Source organism: Maylandia zebra, linkage group LG1 (genome assembly GCF_041146795.1).
Source record: "Maylandia zebra isolate NMK-2024a linkage group LG1, Mzebra_GT3a, whole genome shotgun sequence".
Lineage (NCBI taxonomy): Eukaryota > Metazoa > Chordata > Actinopteri > Cichliformes > Cichlidae > Maylandia > Maylandia zebra.
The window spans coordinates 25,265,000-25,284,839 of record NC_135167.1 but is presented as its reverse complement, the minus strand read 5'-3'; the positions used below and the strand labels follow the sequence as shown (position 1 = coordinate 25,284,839).

The 19,840-nt window shown below is 39.9% G+C and overlaps 1 protein-coding gene across 1 annotated transcript in view; it reads right to left on the bottom strand.

Annotated features, from left to right (window-relative positions):
- pcdh17 (protocadherin 17) overlaps positions 1-19,840 on the bottom strand; it is a 69,432-nt gene that overhangs the window by 36,009 nt on the left and 13,583 nt on the right. The window contains exons 3-4 of the mRNA XM_004543356.4: positions 3,310-3,368; positions 2,706-2,878 (exon numbers count right to left, since the gene is read on the bottom strand). Of these exons, the coding sequence (XP_004543413.1) occupies positions 2,706-2,878; positions 3,310-3,368 (232 nt within the window). The remainder of the gene's footprint in view (positions 1-2,705; positions 2,879-3,309; positions 3,369-19,840) is intronic.

Sequence of the window (19,840 nt, the reverse complement as noted above, 5' to 3'; positions counted from 1 at the left end):
TTAATCGGCGTTTAAAACTGGCAAAAAAATGCATTTGATATACGCTTAATTATAAGCTCAATATAAGCTTAATTAATACATTGCTACCACTTTTGCGGAGCTAATTAATCAATTTGAGAGTGATCTGTGGTGCGAAGATGTCCAGATGATGTTGTCTAGCAGGATACTGCTGAACACTGGGCATCAGAGGAGGCGATGGATTGCACGGACAGTACGAGGTTAATGTATGTTACTCGTGGCAGTTACTGAAAAAGAGGAGAAAGGAGGAAAAAAGCCAACGAGAATGTTAAAAATAGAAATTAAAATAAAAAACAAAGACACAGTTGTAGATACGCTGTAGGCTACAACCTAGCAAGTATAGGGGCTATGACTAAAACAGGGTTGGGAATTGATTGGGACTTGAACTACATGCTTTGTGCACTTGTAGTTCTGTTTATACGGAGCCAGTGAATGAGGCCGCAGTGTTCTGGCAGGAAAGCAGAGAGAGCTACAGAGAGTAATTGGGAGGGCTACGCTTAGAGGGAAACAGAGGACTTAAGATGGGATGAACGAGGGAAGGAGAGGAGGGGGGCAGAGAGGGAGAGAGAGAGACCTATGAAGGAGATGCTAAGTGCTGAGATCTGAAGAAAATAAGCCTGCAGGAATACGACCCCAGAGACAGTGACCAATGACAATCTCCCTTTTCTTTCTCCTTTTTTTCTCCCATCTGATAATAGACAGACCTGCGTCCTTCCATGTGGAGCACGAGAGTGCGCGCGCGCACACACACACACACACACACACACACACACACACACACACACACACACACACACACACACACAGAGTTTTATTTAAATATTAGGCAGAACCTGACTGTGGCCACATCATATTCCCTTTTAATAGTTCACGTTTGAGTTTCCTCTATTGCATTTATTCTTTGATTTTTGGTTATTTTTTTAAAAGAAAGTCTCATCAATTAGGCATAAAATGATTCAGTACCAATAAAGACAACAGTAGCACTAAGAGTGACTGACCATGACTGCATCGTGTAATATTTAGGTGTGGTTTAACTCACAGCGAGGCCTTTCAGCATTCAACTGGTATTTTTGCAAGTTAATAAAGACAAGCTGGAACACCGCCAGAGCGATGTGTACCACACCTCACTTCTCACTACCACTCCAGCACCAGGGTTTGGCCTCCTGCTCCAGCCCTCCCCCACAGGCCTAGCTAAGCCTGCATGTTATTGGCAAAACACAGCCAGCTGCAGCCAGTTAACTGTCTAATCTCACATCAATCGATTTCCCCAAACAAGGAGCGGTAGAGAAGTGTAACGAAAGTCATGGAGCGGGGCTGAAAACAGAGCAGAGGGTGAGAATAAAGTGAGCGAGAACAGGCAGTTTATAGCCCTTCACTGAGCTTCCAGCACCGCTGGCCTTCGCGCGTATATGTGCGTATTGATGCGATCTTTTGTACGAGAACAAGACATTCCTGATCGAAGCAACACGCAGGAAGGGCGGAAGGACGGGTCGCAGCTGGCGCAAAGGCCGACGGGGTCAGCACGCATTCGTCCGACACCACCAGCAACAGCTTTTGCACGCCGACTAATGCCCCAAACTCTCTCGTCTCCCTTTGTCATGTGTCTTGTGTGTAGAAATGCGATCCATTTACTCCCTCTTGGACAATTAAATGAGAACATTTTCAAAATGAGAAACATATGGAGCTTTTTAATTGTCCAATTTCTCTTGCCAACATGTGTGGGCTTTTTTTCCCATTCTAAAAACCAGTGAAAAGGAAAAAAAAAAACGCTATCCAGTGAGACATGCATATTGCAGCACAGAGTGTTGCACAAATTGTCATTGTCCTTCCGCAAGAAGTAAAAACAGCCCGTCTGTTCCCTGGATTAATAGCGTCATTATTGAGAATCCATGTTCAGGATACAGGACTGTACTGCCGCATCCTGTCAGCCAGACTTGGGAAATCTGTATCTCTGTGGGAATCTGTGTTTTTCCTAGCAGGTAATGATGCACGCCGATGTACACGACTGGCTGAAACCGCAGGGAGAATTTCACCTTCCCGCCCTATCACCTTACACCACACCCGTGTGTGATCTTGACTTCCTGCTTCCTTCCCCTGACCCTGCACGAATCATGTGAGGTCGCTGGGGTGCGAGGGACCCCAACAACTCATATCTGGGGAGTTATTGTTCTACACATGTCATGTGTAATCTGCCCGACCCGCAGCGCTTAGAATAATTATTCATATTTAATCACCGCAGTACAAAGCTACATCGCCTGCCGCTCACTAAGTCATTTTCCATGTTACATTATCAAAGTTTCAGAGATGGGTGCTCGAGGAAGGGGACTAAATGGAGAAGCTGAAGTAGTTGGGCTTATAAAAACATAATGGGCTTGTCTGCTTTGATAAACTGAGGACGTGTATAGAATGCACACTCGCTCACACCCTCCGATACAACCGCACACCCCCATGCACTTTAAATGTGAAAAGTGCAGAGAACAAAGTAGGGGAAATAAAGTAGCCAAGTATAAGTTCAGATTGGGAGCGCTCAGGCAAGTCAAAAGCTCAACCATTAATACAAATAACTTGAGCTGAGCACAGAAAACGAATTGAGTCCTTTTTTTCTTTTTCCCTTATTCAAGTGTGTTGGCCTGCACGACGCTCCTTTATTTCTCGTGTAATCACATTTTTTTCCGGTAAGGGCTCACCTTGCTCCAGGGGTGGTGGTTTCACGCCTGCAGCCTTCAGCTTGAGGGCTTCTTTTGCAGACATATCACAGCAGGAGCCTTTGTTGGTGTCCTGGTCACTGTCAGCCTGGTCGCTGTCACCATGACCGCTGTCTCTGAGGCTTGCTCGCTCAGGGTCTTTGAATGTTGAACTACTACACAAACAAACAAATAAAAAAAAAGGACTGTGAGTGCTGAGTGTGGTGGAGGATTTCTTAGTGGGTGTTTTTTAACCCTCCAAGGAAGTTTAGAGACACCATTCTTGAATGCCAAGCAAGGAACATTATTATAATGATTTAAGGATTTAGGATGTAATAAAATGCTTCTAAAAATACTGCACAAGCTTTGCTGTCTGCTTTGAGTCCAATCCTGAGTGTGATAATGTTCTAGTAACACAGAATATTTTTAGTGACCGACTTTCAAGCTAATTTAATGTACACGACCGTCTTCTTCCTTTTATTACTCACTACAGTTCATTGTCAGCGCAGTTAATGTTAAAGTAGTTTGTGGGGAATAAAATAAAGCTGAAAAAAACGAACAAACAAGGGTCTGATGTCTAGTCAAGGCCACAGATCTCAACCCTTACCTTTGAACAAACTGTTGTCTGCTACCCATATAATTAGGCTCCGTGGGGAAATTGTCCGTCTGTTGAGAAGAGAGAGAGACAAAAGTATGTTGTAAGCACGAAAGAAATGAGTCCTGCTGCGAAACAAGAATTCCTAGTGACATATGATTAATTATGCATAAAAAAATAAGGCAGAGGACAGATTAGGGGTGATAAAAGCTATAAAATTAAAAAAAGGGAGCCCTACATGGCCAAGATTTGAGCATTTCATTAACCACATAAGGCAGGCTAATTAGCCATTTGAGAGTAAACCACAGAGCTGAACATCAAATCTGGCAGACATCATATAATCAATGAGCGCTAGGACAACAGTCTCGATGAAAATAGAGAACATTGCCGATACGGTTCTGGAGTCCTAGTCGGACTGTTTGTGCAGAATTTAAAATGCTATTTGCTCCTTGTTCCTTTAACAACATCTCCACGGGAATCTGCTGACACTCTAAGAATATCCTGCACTTTTTTTTGTCCTTTCTATTTTTGTGCACAAAAATAAATTGTTTGTGAGGAAGCGCATCTTGCATGTGCTGGACCCTGTGGTGCTTTATTTCATATGGGTAACCCGATCGCACACAGGGGCCTTCTACTAACGTGAATCGATAGGAAACTAAAACACATGCACATGGATGCAAAGAAACAGAATGACGTCTGTGATAAAGCATAGCAGTATAATGAAATACTGGTAGAAGCCCTACTGCATAAACAGGATAAAGCACTGTATGACTTGAAGTTTTACAGGGTAGATCAGTGTCGTGGTTTTGATCATGTTAAAGGAAAATCTTCAGAATTTCCAGAAATAGCTAAAGTTACAAAAAATGAAAAAAACTTGCAAGATATATACACTTCTCAGCAAAAACACAGGGAGAGGGAAAGTTATATGCTTATATTTAGGCGAAATTATTGCGAGGATATAAACCAAGTCATGCTCAGGTAGGGAGGAATGGCGGAAACAAATGTCTTTGAGAGATATAGCTTTCATAGTGTTGTAGCAGTATTCATCACAGCAACACAAATAATTACCCTGTGTTGTGCACAACTCTCTGTGTCTTGAATTCGTGGCGGTTAAATGTCATGTTTAGTGAGTAATGTCTACTTGTGCCAGAGTTTTTCACATGCACAGCTTGACTCACAGTCGATAGAGTATTTCAATGTCATCCGTGCGCAGCGGTGGCTCGGTATGAAAAAGGGTGTGTGAAGGTCAGGCGGGCCACCTCAGTTCTTTGACCTTCCATGCTTTCACCAGCACCTTTATCTCTACCTAAACACTTTATTCTGCCTCAGCCTTCAACCAATACTAAAAGAAAACACCCACAGAATATATCAAAGACTGGAATCTGACCACGAAGTAAGGAGAAGAATGAATGAAATCGTTTGGCATTGAAATGATAACAGCCTGCGTTTTTTTTTTCTTTTTTTTGAAAAAGAGAGTTGGGAGTTTTTATATTGATGTGCCCCTTCTGTACTTTTATGACCAGGGTATCAACCTTGGGCATATTTTTCAATCAACTCAGCTCTGTTAGCACTGAGCAGGAGGAAAGGACATTAACAGAAAATAGTTTTCCTGCCGGTTATATGGTTTAATTTATTTTCCACACCTGTGCACACAAAACAAATAATATCCTTGTGAACAGAACTTTTACTTTTTCATTATTACAACAGACTCAAAAAGTTATTTTTTGTCATCCACATGGACCAAAAAACCTTGAAATGTCAACGGTCTGTTGTACATTAGCATTAAATTTGCTTTGATTAGCACGATGAATGGAAATGCACATCCCCATTGCACGGTAAATACGATGGTATTTTGTTTGGTTTGTTATCAAAAAGGGAAAAGAGACATTTCACACCTAAATTACATGCTCCACCCCGCACGAGCCAATAAAAAGCACATTAAGCCACTTCATAGGACCCTGTTTCCTGCCAACTATTCCAGGCTGATCTTAAGGCTCCATCTCTTCCTGCCTGTCTGTACTGCCCAACCCTTTCACTACAATGGGCCCCTTTCCAATTAATGGGTCGATAATAGCCGGCACGAGATGCTTTGTACTGAGCCGGTCAGCGCCCGCAATGAATACAGGATAATCTGAGGGAAGGTGATAAAAAGTGGATCATGTCTGTTATCTTACTGTTATGATTTCTAGTAGTATTATTAAACACTGTATCAAAGAGTTAATTAATTAGTTTAACATTACAAGTGCAGCTGACTGTTTCATACTGCGTGTTTCCCAAATGTGAAACCTCATGAAAGTGATCTGAATAAAAAGAAAAAAAAAATCTAAGTAAATTGAGTGGAACTAAACTGACCAAAACTGCAGTATCTGTATATTTGGCCTATGATGGTTAAAAATCTGACTCATTTACTGGCCTAAAATATGAGTTTTAGACCTTAAAGGCTCAGAGAAGCACTGAACCCATTTAACGCGAGATGAATTCAGTAGTTCTGGGTCGATCTACTTTGTGCAGATATGATCAGAGGTTAGGTTGTTTGGTAGCGTGGATGAAAATTGCAAAAGCATGTTGTCGATTTGAAGTGAATGATGCGTTGTATCTGCTCCATGTAGCAAGGCCACAGAGGTCAGAAAGATACTGAGTACAGTGAGGCTGAGTAAGTGTAAAAAGCTGCACTCTATTCTGTATTCCCATTCAGGTCCCAAGACTGACCGCTCAGACAGCCGGCCGATTGAGACAAATGGGACGAGCATATTGGAGTGCTATTCTATTCTCAGGGCATGCTGGTGCATTTTGGGGCACTCTTCATTTCTATGGGGCTATATTTGTGCATATCAGCCTATGTGTGTGTTTGCGTGTGTATTTGATATCTTAGGTAGGAATGGTGAACGAGGACAAATTGCAGATTCTCTTTCACACATCAATGGATTGCTCTCTTTTATTCACAGGAACAAGAGTACACCCCCTCCCTCCACCTACCCTGTTAGGTATGATACATGCATTTGTCCTTTACTGTCTGCCAGGAAAACACACACGCACACACAAACACACATTATTCTCATTCAGTGTATGCTTGTGAGCACATGCGTTTCTTCACATCAGGCAGTGCGAGTGGCTCCTACTCAACCCCTTCTCTGTAAGCTAAAAGATAAACCCTCTGTTATTATGCGTTGCTATGTATCTGAGTGACATCATTCCTACTGGAAAACTTAGAGCGGATTAGCTAAAGCTATACAGAAAAAAAAAAACATGTAAAACAGAGAAAATTAAAGGAACCGATCATTTTTGTGCAGTGGAAGCTGGAAATACATGAAAACAAAACACACACAAAAAAAAAAAACAGAACGTCAGTAACATAGTAGCTCTTTCTGTTCATGACTCATCACAATTTAGAGGTTATTGTAATGTGCAAAGTGCAAACACAGAGTTACAGGTTTTGTTGTCTTTTGGCTCTATTGCGCCCACCAATAAGAACTAAAATCCAGCGAGAAGTCAAGGAGGCTGGCAAACAGCAATGTCCACAACAAACTTATCTCGTTTCACTAAAATCTGACCAATCCTGTAGGGGAGCAGTGATTCCTGTGAAGCAACAAATGCAACCTTGATTAATAAAGGCTAATTAGTTGATCATTGTGTGCAAGTTTCACCAACATCTTAACTTTACCCAGGAGGTAAAGTGACAGGAACAGGCAGACGGTGGACGCCTCGCCCATAAAAACTGAAAACGAAAGGCATAAAAGCAAAGGGAAAAACATCTTAAGAAAGGGGTGGAGACAATAATTACACTGCAATGATAATCAACTGGCTCAGATGCACAAGGGATCAGATCAACTTAACATCCAAATATCTTCCTAGAGACAATCAACCAATCAATCAATCAGTCGTCAGTTAAGTAAGGCTCTTACTTAACTTCTAAATAACCTAAAAGGGGTCCAGTCCAAACAAGTAAACAACTCAACAACCACAGTTAGCCTGTGTGAGTCTAGATACTACTTTAACATTGTTTCAGCAACAAACTGGTGATTTGTGCAAATGGATGTTTAGTGTAAAGAAAGGCCTCTTTTTGCTATGTGATACAAAAAAAACCCCCCACTGGACTGTTACTTTCTGTGACTAATCTCAAAGAGAAGGTCGTCCGATATAACACTGCAAATTTAAAGGTTTTTTGATACATTTTTTTTATTTGTTTTTTAACTACCAAGCACACAGGTAATGGTGAGTGACCTGCAGGCTCTGTGTGTACATAGTCTAATGAACAAGGAACAAGAGAGAATAAAAACAATCATAATACACCAACGATGGCAGAGCCTTTCACCATATCAGACTCAGGTTATTTTACACTAGAGTTCAGGTTTCAGGTTTCTCCACCACAGACAGAAGAAGCAGCGCTCGCAGCATCAGAGAGGGGTGCGTATCTGCAGCATCCCCCTTCCACGAGCACGTTGTGCGAGTGCTACGCATTACAACTCTGCCACAAAGCTTCCACCTTTTTCGACAGCATTCCACGTGCCGCTCTTCCCTCGACACCACAGAGACTGGCAGTGGAGGAGGAAATAGCTTCACTCCTGAATAAGGAAGCAATAATGACAGTCCCTCAGCCAGAGGCACAGAGGGGCTTTGTCTCCAGAGTTTGGTGCTTTAAAGTCATTTACAGCATTATGTCTGAAGAAATGAGGCACTGCATTCAAAAAAAATTTCAGTAAAAAATTACAATTTCAGATGAAACGAGATGCATTTTGTATGCAGATACAGTCATCTACAAAACCGCCCTCATTAATATAGTCAGAACGATTAAATCTTTACTAATAGCACTCCTTCAGTTATACAGAGAAGCTTCTTATAGTTTTACACATTACTACGCAAAATGCCATACCCTCCCTCCCCCCTGGTAATGGGCTGCTCTAATGTATAAACATCATCATAAAATAGTCTTTGAAAGAAGAATTTTTCACATTAAGACAATTTTGGATTTCAAGGTGACATGGCATTCTTTAGACATATGTGGCGCAGGCACGATACGCAGGCTGAAAATATGCCTTTCGATAGGACTATGAAGGCTTTCTCTAAGGGAAAACATCTTTTTGCAACGTTTTATGGTATGTTGCACACGGACCTATCTGACTCCACTCTTCAACTCTATATCTTTTTTTAAATGTAAGTGCTTTTAGTTTGGCTTTGATTTAGCCCTGTAAAGCCTCAACCATGAAATAATTGCTAGAAAGTTCACATTTTGGGGGGAAACCTGAGATTTTATTGAACCTTCTGACCTAAAAAACGTAACTGTAATAATGTAATTATTAATTAAATTGTATCAAATTAAAAATATGTGCCATTGATTTAGTTCTTTTGTGGGGGGGAAATCACACTTATATGGAGGTCTCAAATCATCTCATGTATGCAGGGACAAAAGAAAAATCCTTTGCAATTATTTTGAAGTCGCTCTACTCAGAATGACAAGCAAAAAGGAAAAAACTCTGTACATTTCTCCGCTGGTTGCATTTCTACCACACGTCAGCGGCACTCAAACACTTAAATACAACCTCTAGCATAATTCTAAGGTGCCCGGGTGAGCCGTGCTGTTGACAGAAGTTCAAAGCAGTAGTTAAACTGGTGTCTCCCATGTGTGAGCGAGTGCAGCTGTATAAATGACACGAGGCACAGCTAAAATCAAGCATGCGTGCTCAGCAGCCCTCTGTATAAAGCAGAGAAAAGGCTAAAAAAAGGTTTCTTTATGCAGTGCTGTGAATCATCAGGAAGGGGCATTCACACCTGGCCTGTTGTTGTTTATTTTGCCACACCTCTAGTACAGCAACCTTTGAATTCAGCTACTTTAATTTTACAGATATGCTGATTATGTGTACACATGAAAAGAAACCCTGTGGTTGTCTTTTCTTATGAAAACAAAAACACATCGATTATAAGAACATATTGGGAAGCAGGTTTGATATTTTGCTTCCAATGAGCCAAAATTTTAAAGACTTTCTGAAGGTCTTTTCAAAGTTATTTCTTTTGACACTGGCTGCTTTTTCACTAACTTCAGCTCAGTCCTTGTAACTGACCGTTTTGTTTGAGCCACAACACTGACCTATGAATCATTCAAGTACAAAAAAGGGCACCTAAGTGGAGAAAAGAATCAGTGTTTTGTCTACATAAAGCAGACACATTAGCAAAAAAAACAGTTTTAAATGTATCTTTAGCCACTTTGTTACCAGTAGAAATGTTGCAAAAAGGCAATTTGTTTAGTTGACTTGATAAAAATCTATTTTAAAAAAAGCCAAAGATAACACAGTGTCACAGACATAAAAGACTATTTCTGCTCCAACAAGGTAATTCTCAAAAAGCTATTAGCTAAAAACCATATGCACATCATAATGTCTCATTATGGTGTGCATTTGAGAAAAGTGGAGCAGTGAAAGACAAAAGAAGAAGTGGTGACCCTGAAAACTACGCACAGCAGATGAATAGTATCTGAAAATCGCAGCCTGACTAGACCTGACTAGGGCTGTGCGATATGACGAAATATATCGGATGACAAAATGAAAATATCTATCGTTTCGTATTATACACTATTGTTTGTTTCATGGTAGGGCTGGGCGATATATCGAGTTTTTTTAAAAATATCGATATATTTTCATACGAGATATAAGATGTGACAATATCGTTTATATCGATATAGTCTATGTTACGTTATAATTATACTTGTGGAGCCGCAGGTTTGCCTCTCTTTCGTCCACTTTTGTCTCTACGCAACGTTACTCGGCCTCGCCTCTCCTTCACTGAACACAACTCCCCCTCCCCCATAGCTTCACCTGCAGGCAATGACAAGATGAAAGCGGAAAATCTCCGTTAGCGAGTTACCATGTGTGGGGCTGGACGGCGTCAACGTGTTAGCGAGCTAACCGCGCTAACGACATGCAGCCCGGAAGGGCTGCACGGCCTAAAATCCTTTCATTTTCTCAAAAATCGACAGTGCGCAATATGTATGAATTCTGGTTGTGCTTACTGACCGCGAACCGATTTTATGTGGTACACAGCGCTCAGCAATCTGTCAAAAAATGTTTTAATATGACTTTGCTAAGCTACGGAGCTGCACCGCTTGATGGATTGTCGGAGGATTACGGCTACCGGAGAGGAGCCTCGCGGAGTGATACGTACTGTGCTTCAACATAATATTACCGTACTGTGTGTGTATAAGGACCACAAATGGCACCTGTTCAGAGACGTGGTGCAGCTGTGAAATCTGTCTTTGTTATTATGCTCAGCGTCTTCTAGTTTACATTTTGACTGCACAATTGTGAGCTTTTTGTTATGCACAAAAACAACATTGTTTTCTTTTATTTATGGACCATGATTATTTAATAAATGCTGATAATTTATTTTTGAGTAATTTCTTCATGTACATCTACGCTGTATGTAAATAAAAGTGCCCGTGTGACATCTGGGACACAGTGTGACTAAGAACTCTCTTTTTGTTCTTAACTTATGGCTTTAAAAAAAAAAATCGAGATATATATCTTATATCGCCATGCAGCTAAAAAATATCGAGATATGAATTTTGGGTCATATCGCACAGCCCTATTTCATGGTATCGCAATATTTTTTCATCGTTTAGATGGTCACCACGTGGATGCAGGCACAGAGAAAACCAGCATGGACAGTGAAGATGAGGCAGAACCAGGTAGCTCCAAACAGAAGGACCAGTCACAAAAAATCGAGGACCTTATTCCTACATGAGCGGCTACCTCTGCAGCATGGACATGGTTTGGTTTTGAAAAGTCTGACATGGACAGAAAACTGTACTATGCAAATTATGCCACAAACTGATCCCCACCACAAGTTCAAACACGACAAACCTCTTCAACCACCTAAACAAGAATCACGTGAAAGCGTATGGAGAGAGTTTACAGATGAGAAGGAACAAAAATGCACTATTTTGAGATGTATCGTTATCGGGATGAGAAGTCAAGTCAAGTCAAGTTTATTTATAGAGCACATTTAAAAACAACCAAGGCTGACCAAAGTGCTGTACAGTAAATACAGATAAAAATACAATAGAACACAATTTCGTAATAACACCTCGCTGATAAAAATAAAATAAAAATATATAAAACAAATAAATTAAACCTTTCTAAAAGCCAATGAAAAGAGGTGAGTTTTAAGAGCGGTTTTAAAAGTTTCTAGGCTTTTGGAGAGTCTGACGTGAGGAGGTAAACTGTTCCACAGTCTGGGTGCAGCCACAGCAAACGCCCTCTCTCCCTTTGTCTTTAATTTATACCTGGGAACATCTAAAAGCATCAGGTCGGCTGACCTCAAAGATCTCCTGGGGCGATAAGTACTAAGGAGTTCTGACAGGTAAGAAGGTGCAGTGCCATTTAAAACCTTAAAAGCCAGCAATAAGATTTTAAAATCAATCCTAAAGGCAACTGGGAGCCAGTGGAGAGAGCAGAGAACTGGAGTGATGTGGTCTCTTTTTTTTGAACCGGTCAACAGGCGAGCGGCAGCGTTCTGCACCAGTTGAAGGCGATGTAGACAGGAACGATCTAGGCCAGCATAGAGGGAATTGCAGTAGTCTAGCCGTGAAGTAATAAAAGCATGGACCACTCTTTCTAGATCGTTCCTGCAAAGGTAAGACTTGACTTTGGCTAAAATCCGCAAATGATAAAAAGAGAAACGTCTTATATTGGGATATGAGATTTTAGTCATATCGCACAGCCCTAGACCTGACTCGGGACCTGAGAAATGCATCTGGCCCTTCAGTTTATCCACCTACTCTTTCAAAAAAGTCTCATCAGAAATTGTCTCATTGGGAGGGGAGTGTCAAGAAGCAACTGATAGAAGGCTGAGGTACACAAATTACACAAGAACTGGTCTGAGAATCAGTGGCAACAAGTCTTATGGAGGCCGAATCCAAATTTAAAGTTTTCAGTTTAAACAATATGCACAGAAGAGATCAACAGTAAGCATCTACGGGTATCTGTAAAACATGGTGGAGACTGGTTTGGGGCTGCATTTCAACCAGTGGTGTTGGACCACTGGATGGCTGGATTGACAAATATGAATGCAAAAAAGTACTACTACTACTAACTATTCCTGAAGACTACTTATAGAAATTACAAGAAAGCATACCTAAGAGAGTTCAGGCTGTGTTGAAGAATAAATGTGGTCACACCAAATATTGACTGTCAAGCTCGTTACAATTGTACAAGCTCTGTTTTTGTCTTATATGCTGTATTAACATCTATGTTTGCGTGTATTTCAATAAATCACAGCAGCTATTTCCCATTTTTCTATCAAATCATAAGGAAATGAAGGTTGACTGAAGAATTTTGAACATTACTATATGTATTTCCTGCATTCACAATGCTGCATCCTTTTGTCCATGCATTATGAAAGAGGGTTCATTTTATTTGATTTGTTTTTTCAGAAATTCTAAAGGAAGAGAAGAAAGCAGAGTACATCTTGTGAAATCAGTGGCAGCACAACAAAAACATATCAGTGGGGCTTATCTCAGAATATATTGATTATTTGTCCCACTTGTAGTGATTTGTCATTTAAAGCATCTTTACCGACAGCCTTCCAATCTCTTGTACTGAACTCCACTTCGGTACCATGAATCTAATAAACTCGGGCTGAATAAACTTGGCCACTGTGTTAAAGGTGCCACTGCCTTGAAATACTGTGTTTTATTAAAACTACTACAGGGCTTTTTGTAAAATTGCTGGTTTATTATGTAGCTGGTGACTCAGACAGCTCTAATCCAACTCAATAGTCTCATCTTGTTAATCATGGTTTGCCGCAATTCATTATTCATAACAAATGCATTTCTTTTTATTCTTATCATTTATAAATTTTTATATTTATTGTTCATATTCATTTAGTGGGAGTGGGGGCTTTTCTTCATTAGATAGGGCTAAGTAGCACTTTAGAGGCTTTTATGTATAGTCGCATAAACAGCGTGACCTCTCCATTGCATATTCATTCCTCGCCAGCAAACACACAATATTCATAATTTGTATGCAACCACTCTGATTGATTGTCTATTATTTTTGGTTGACCATACAGCAGCATTAGAGAAACTATTAGGGGCCCAGCAGAGTGCATGGAGTCGCCCAACTGGCACAAGGGCTTTTTTAAAATTATTATTCTTAGTCTTTATTTAAGAAACGCTGCACTGAAAAGAAATCAGAAAACAGAAAAGAAAGAGATGAATTGTTATTCAAACCACACCATAGTATAAAAGACTAAAATCAACGATAGGTGAGAAGAAAAATAGAAAGACAGCCTGTGTGATTACTGATGATATATCATTCCATTTGAAGAAGAGCCTCAGCAAGTGCATAATATATATAATTTTCTCTTCTGTCTACAAATGACTACTTTGGTAGCATTTCTAAGGTAGGATCTTTATGTGCAACTGGGATTGCTGCATCTGCCTTTAAGAGTAACAGCTATGAAAGAGTCTATCAGTTCTAAGAGCTGCTTTTGTAAAGCACATTCATCTATTTGTAATAATGTTTGTCGTTTAATTTTCCAGACTAAATTACTTGGAGAGCATGAAAAGAACACTCTGGGGGATAAACGCAGCCTGAGTCTAAGAGATGGTCAACAAAGCATTGTTAAAATCTTATTCTTAAGCCTGTCATTATCATCTTGAGAATCAACTCACGCACAATAAGAAAATGCAAACCTCTGGAGAGAGTGCATATCCTTGAACTTGTTTCCCTGGCTTGCACTTACACACAAACTTCACACACACACTCTCACAGGTACAGGAGATCTGACAACCTAGCCTGTTTTATAATGCATGAAAAATCAAACGATGGGGTAAACTACATCCTGCATAAACAAAACGCCACAGACGGCTTGTGTCTTAATACGCAGTGATAGAGAACAATCTGTTTACCGCAAAATTATAATACATATATATAAATATAATTACCAGTTTTTAACTCCTTTGCAAGTAATTGTTTTATTAATTGGCTGATTAAGCCCGTACTGAGCGAATCATCCTTATCTAACTAAAACGAACAACATTTCATAAACAACAATAATGCTGACCAACATCCCCTTGGGGAAAGATTACAATTATCTGCCACACTGGCAACACACAACACATGCTATGTACTATGGCAAACTGTCAGTGTCTCTTTTTTTTTTTCATTCCTTTTCCTAAATGAAAGTAAACAAAATGAATGTGACCCACTTTATGATGCATCTGTGGTATGAAAATGCTCCATTCATAAAGAAGATTGATCTGATCAGACCATCAATGAGGGAAATGCAAATGACTCTTAATAAATATTTAATGTTAATAAAAGCATCCTCTTCCTATACATGTTAGAAATCTTGAAATCCAGACACTGGAGGTTTTGTGTATACAGGTGCATACCTTAAAAGCCAGTAGTGCGATACTAGTAGTACTATAATACCATGTGGGGTAGTTACTCCATTAGGCATTAGCGAATACTGCCAATCAGAGGTATGACAGTTTTGTCATTTTTTTAATCTTTTTTTTTTTTCGTTTACCTATAGCATCCCCCAAAAATAGAATCATTCTAGACATATTTTTCAAACATAAGAAACAAAAAAGAAACCCTAAGAATGCAATATTGTAAAATTGCACTGCCTGCTCACCAGCTGCTGTACATTTGTCTTTAGGCAAACCAAATGTGGGATTGCTGAAATGCCATGCAAGTGGGATATTCAAGCAGTAAAATTAATTCCAGTTTCATAAGGGTGGCATTGGCACAATTCACATCCTAACAAGCTGCAAACTAAATTCAAATTGAGTGAATTCCTATGACTGACCGTGGGGTTTTGGAATTGAGTGAGAAGTCTGCCATAATCCTCTTCTACCAGACCGGGGAATTGGTCTCTACATGTGTCAGGGTATCAGTGTATGTGTTCATCTGTGCATGTGTGTGTCATTGTATTATCCATGTTGTGAGGAAATAACACTGTTTACACAGCCACATTATGAGTACCTACAGATCTTTTGGGGACAAAAGCAGGTTAGCATAAACTTAACTTAAATGAATTCATGTTTAAAGGGCAAAACTCAGTTTAAGGCTATACTTTACAAGTTCTAGGGCACCTAAGTAACAAATTCAATAGCATAGTCCATGAAAACTGCATATATTTAACTCAAGTTGAGAAACTCAGACCTATATAGGTAGATCATTGTATTATAAACTATATAATAAATCCAAGCTGTTACTAGCCAATAGACTGTGTTTGCTTGATATGTCCACATGGACTGAAACTTGGATTTTCCTGCCAGTGTTTTGATATAAACACAAACTCATGACTGAAGGATTTCATATCAGCCTTTACTCCATTTTTGCTATTGTTTTAAATGGCCCTGAAGTATTGGACACCATGAACAGAAGTCAAAGTTCAAGCAATGTGAGCTTTGACCATTGTGAGTCCACAAACTCATGACAGCGCTTACTGCAGGTGTGCTTTGGTCAACACAGCAACAAACTGTTGAGGTGTCGCTTAAGCCATTTAAAATTATTGGTTTCAGAGCTCAGTGGTGTTGCTGGCACACTGTGTCTCAAAGGGCCACAGAAGTTATGATTAGGCGAGTAGGGTAGGTCTGCCAAAAAAGAATCTAAGTCAGTATAAATGTCCCACCGTGGGAAAATGTGTGCGTGTGTGTGTGTGTGTGTGTGGATCCAGTGAAGGAATATATTTATTAGCCAGTAAGTGTGCCTTTAGTGATGTCATTCCAAAACCAAACTCACCAATTTTCAACATGTTTATTTAATTGCTTTATCATATCATATCATAAACAGTTAGGAATTAGGCACATCTTGCTCATACTGGGATAAACCCAGTTTTTTCTTCTGAACTGCCACGATTCCTCCTGATTTAGTTGCCGTCATTGCCTGATGTGAGCCCATAAGAAGATGGGTGCACAGAGTGATTAAGCTGACACCAAATTCTAAAACGTGCCATCCAAATGAAGAAAACTGCAGAAACTGAGACTCAGCACCGACAATAGTTCATTCATCTGATCAGATAAATAATGTGTCATTTCAAAAGCTCTTTCAAAAGATCAGATACACCATTAGAGGATCTGTTGGGAAATTCTATGCTATGCTACCTAGCAACCCTTCATATCTTTTGTTAAAAGTATGGCAGCTTATTAACACATAACCCCAAAGTTATTAGTGTACTCGATGTGTTAGATAAAATGACTGCTTATTTTTATATATTACTGAGAAAACATATCAGTCATTTCTAAGTATGTTTATATCCTTGTTCTGGTGTTCTAAGGGTAGGCGGGAGGAGGTTTGAGATTAAATTGTTTTCTCATCTCAGTTTTTATAGTCTTTACTGTATTTTGCCGTGGAAAAGATAAAATAATAGGACGTTTTTGGCGAGCCACTATGACCTGTAGCCTCAGTTTTCCCGGCCTTAGCTGACATGAGTGGCACTAAGTGCGGTCTTCTGTATCGAGATGCTCTTCTGCACACCGTGGTTGTATTGAGTGGTTATTTGAGTTAATGCTGCATTTGTATCAGCTCTGTAATATTTTATCGTTTTTTAGACCATCCTCTGTAAAACCTAGAGATGGCTGTGCAGGAAAATCCCAGTAGATCAGCAGTTTGTGAAATACTCAGACCAGCACACCTGTTAATACCAGGCAGGTTCAGAGTCTCTTAAATCACCTTTCTTCCCCATTCTGATGCTCAGTGGCTATAATGTGATTGGCTGATTAGATATTTGCATTAACGAGGAGCTCAACAGGTTCCCCTAATAAAGTGTGCAGTGAACGTATGTGAATGAAGTGGTGACTGAGACGAGTATATATTCATATACTGTTCTGGAGCCAGAATAATGAAGTGCAGTCGCAGTTATGTGCAGAGCAGTATAATGAGGCAGCCTGTTCGGTAGTTGGCACTCAAATACCAAGCCAAAAATAATTATATAGGACCTGCAAATTAAATAAAATTGCCCTAAATTACAGCCTCCTAAAAAAAAAAAGAGGCAGACTGGAACATGTTGTGACCATATCTCTATTTTCCAAAAAGTACGCCTTGTTCTAATCTTACTCAAAAATTAAAGGCCTTGTTAAATTTGCAGTCATCTTCTGCAGTATTACTGTATGGATGGAGTTCCTACCAGCACTGCCGTTTAGAGCAGGGCGATATGACAAAAATATTCATCACGATATAGATTTGAAAATTTGCAATAACGATATAACTGACGATAATTGACACTAGACAAAATACTTTGCAACTCCACAATTTTATTAGTGCAAAAAAACCCATCAATGTATTTTCACTTAAACAAGCAGCTGTTTTTTTGCATTAAATTTATATAAAAATGTAACACTACAAATGCAAATTCCTTCTTGCTGACAGTTTAACCAAAAGGCATTTCCAGTGGAAATTGGCCGACATATCCTCAGCATACCCAAGTATAATATCCACAAAACTTAAAAAGAGTTTATACACACAATACGGTAATATTATGTTGAAGCACCGTACGTATCACTCCGCGAGGCTCCTGCCTACGATAGCCGTAATGCAAAGTCGTACTAAAACATTTGACAGATTTTTGAGCGCCGTGTACGACATAAAATCATTTTGAGGTCAGTAAACACAACCAGAATTCATGCATAAGGCACACAGGACTATAAGGGGCACTGTCGATTTTCAGAAAAATCAAATGATTGATTTTATGTGTGCCGTATTTTCCAAAAAACACGGTAATAACGACGGCCCGCTGGCATGCTCTACCAAAAATAGTGCTCTGTTGTGTATCTGATGGACGAAAGCTAAACCAGTTTCACACCACTGAAGTTGCAGCATTTTTACAAACCAATTCTGGTTCATCCGTTTCATTCAACGATCCGCTTTCGCCCTTGTCATTCTCCGTCGCCACCGTGCCTTTTTCGCCATGTGCGTATGAAAACAAAGACACTGCGCATGTGTGTTTTACCCATATTCTATCGCGATATTTCATGTTCTTATCGTTGCCCAACATTATACCAGTATTACCGTGAACGGTATGATACAGCCCAGTCTTAGCTGCCATCTCTGCAGCCAGCTCGCAGAAAACATTTCTGAAGAGGAGGGGCATCACAACACGGCATGTTTGTTCTTCTATCAACACAATCCACATCTGTGGCAGTTTAGCCTCAGGAGTAAATGATAAATGTGGCTTTTGGCATACATATTTATTCCAACACACAAAAACCCTTAACGCAGCAGTTTGCCAGCTTTCTAAAATAGCAGTGTTGTTTTCCCTCAATGCTTGAGACATTTTATGTAGACTAACCAGCTGGTCTGGGAAGCTTACAGCTGGGACCAGTCTTAGTATTATTGATAAAAGAAAATATGTGAACTTGGGGTAAAAGAAAAGTGAATGAGGATTGGGAGATAGAGGACTTTAGCTAAAGCTACATTATTTATACACCTTTGAAACTGAGGGGAAAGCATGAAAAAAAGAAAAGGTGTGTAGTGTATGATGATCTTGATGCACTAGATACTAATCATTCAGTACTTGCTCATCAATAGTTACAAAAGCTCTGCAGTTAACTGAAGTCATGAGTCAGCTTTGACCTTCCTTAACTCATTATTCCAATGCCAAGTCAGCCCGAAAATCTAAAGCAGAGCTAACACACTGTTCATATCTAAGTGTAGGAAGGAGCAGGAATATAGTATTTGAGCACTAAGCACTTTTCAATTTGAAGTAAAAAGTCTGACAGCTTGATAAATATGCTTGTTTGTTTTGGTTCAGAAGACTGACAGCCCCCTAATGTCTGTTCACTAAATATGAACTTTATGGTGACAACAAGACTTGAATGTTCAGCTATCGAATCAACCAATCACGGCAATTCAGTGCATTTAGGCCTGCACTCTGGTCTTGAGCATCAGAATGGGGAAGAAAGGTGATTTAAGCAATTCTGGATATGGCTGGTCTGAGTATCTGAGAAACTGCTGATCTACTGAGACTTTCTCCACACCACCATCTCTTGGCTTTGAAGAAAAAGGTAGTGAAAAGAGAAAATATCCTGTGAGCAACTGTTCTCTGGGTGAAAACGCCTTGTTGATGCCAGAGATCAGAGGAGAATAGCCAGGCTGCTTGGAGGTGATAGGAAGGCAACATTAACTCCAAAATCCACTTGATATAACCAAGATGTGCAGAAAAGCATCTCTGAAAACACAACATGTTAAAACTTGAAGCAAATGAGTCTCGGCAGCAAAAGACCACACCAGCTCACCAGAATTAGACAACAGACGGGTGGATTTGGTGTAAAGAGCATGAAAGCATGGATCTAACCTGCAGCCGTTCAGATTGGTGTTGGTTGTGCAATGTTTGCAGGGATTGTTTTGGTTTTGGTTTTTTTGCTACACTTTGGGTCCCTTAGTACCAAATGAGCATTGTTGGTGGTTTAGTCCATCCCACTATAACCACAGTGGACCAGTCTTCAGATGGATGCTTCAAACAGCATAACACAAAATATCACAAAGCTCAAATCATCTCAAACTGGTTTCCTGAACATGACAATGAGTTCACTGCACTCAAATTG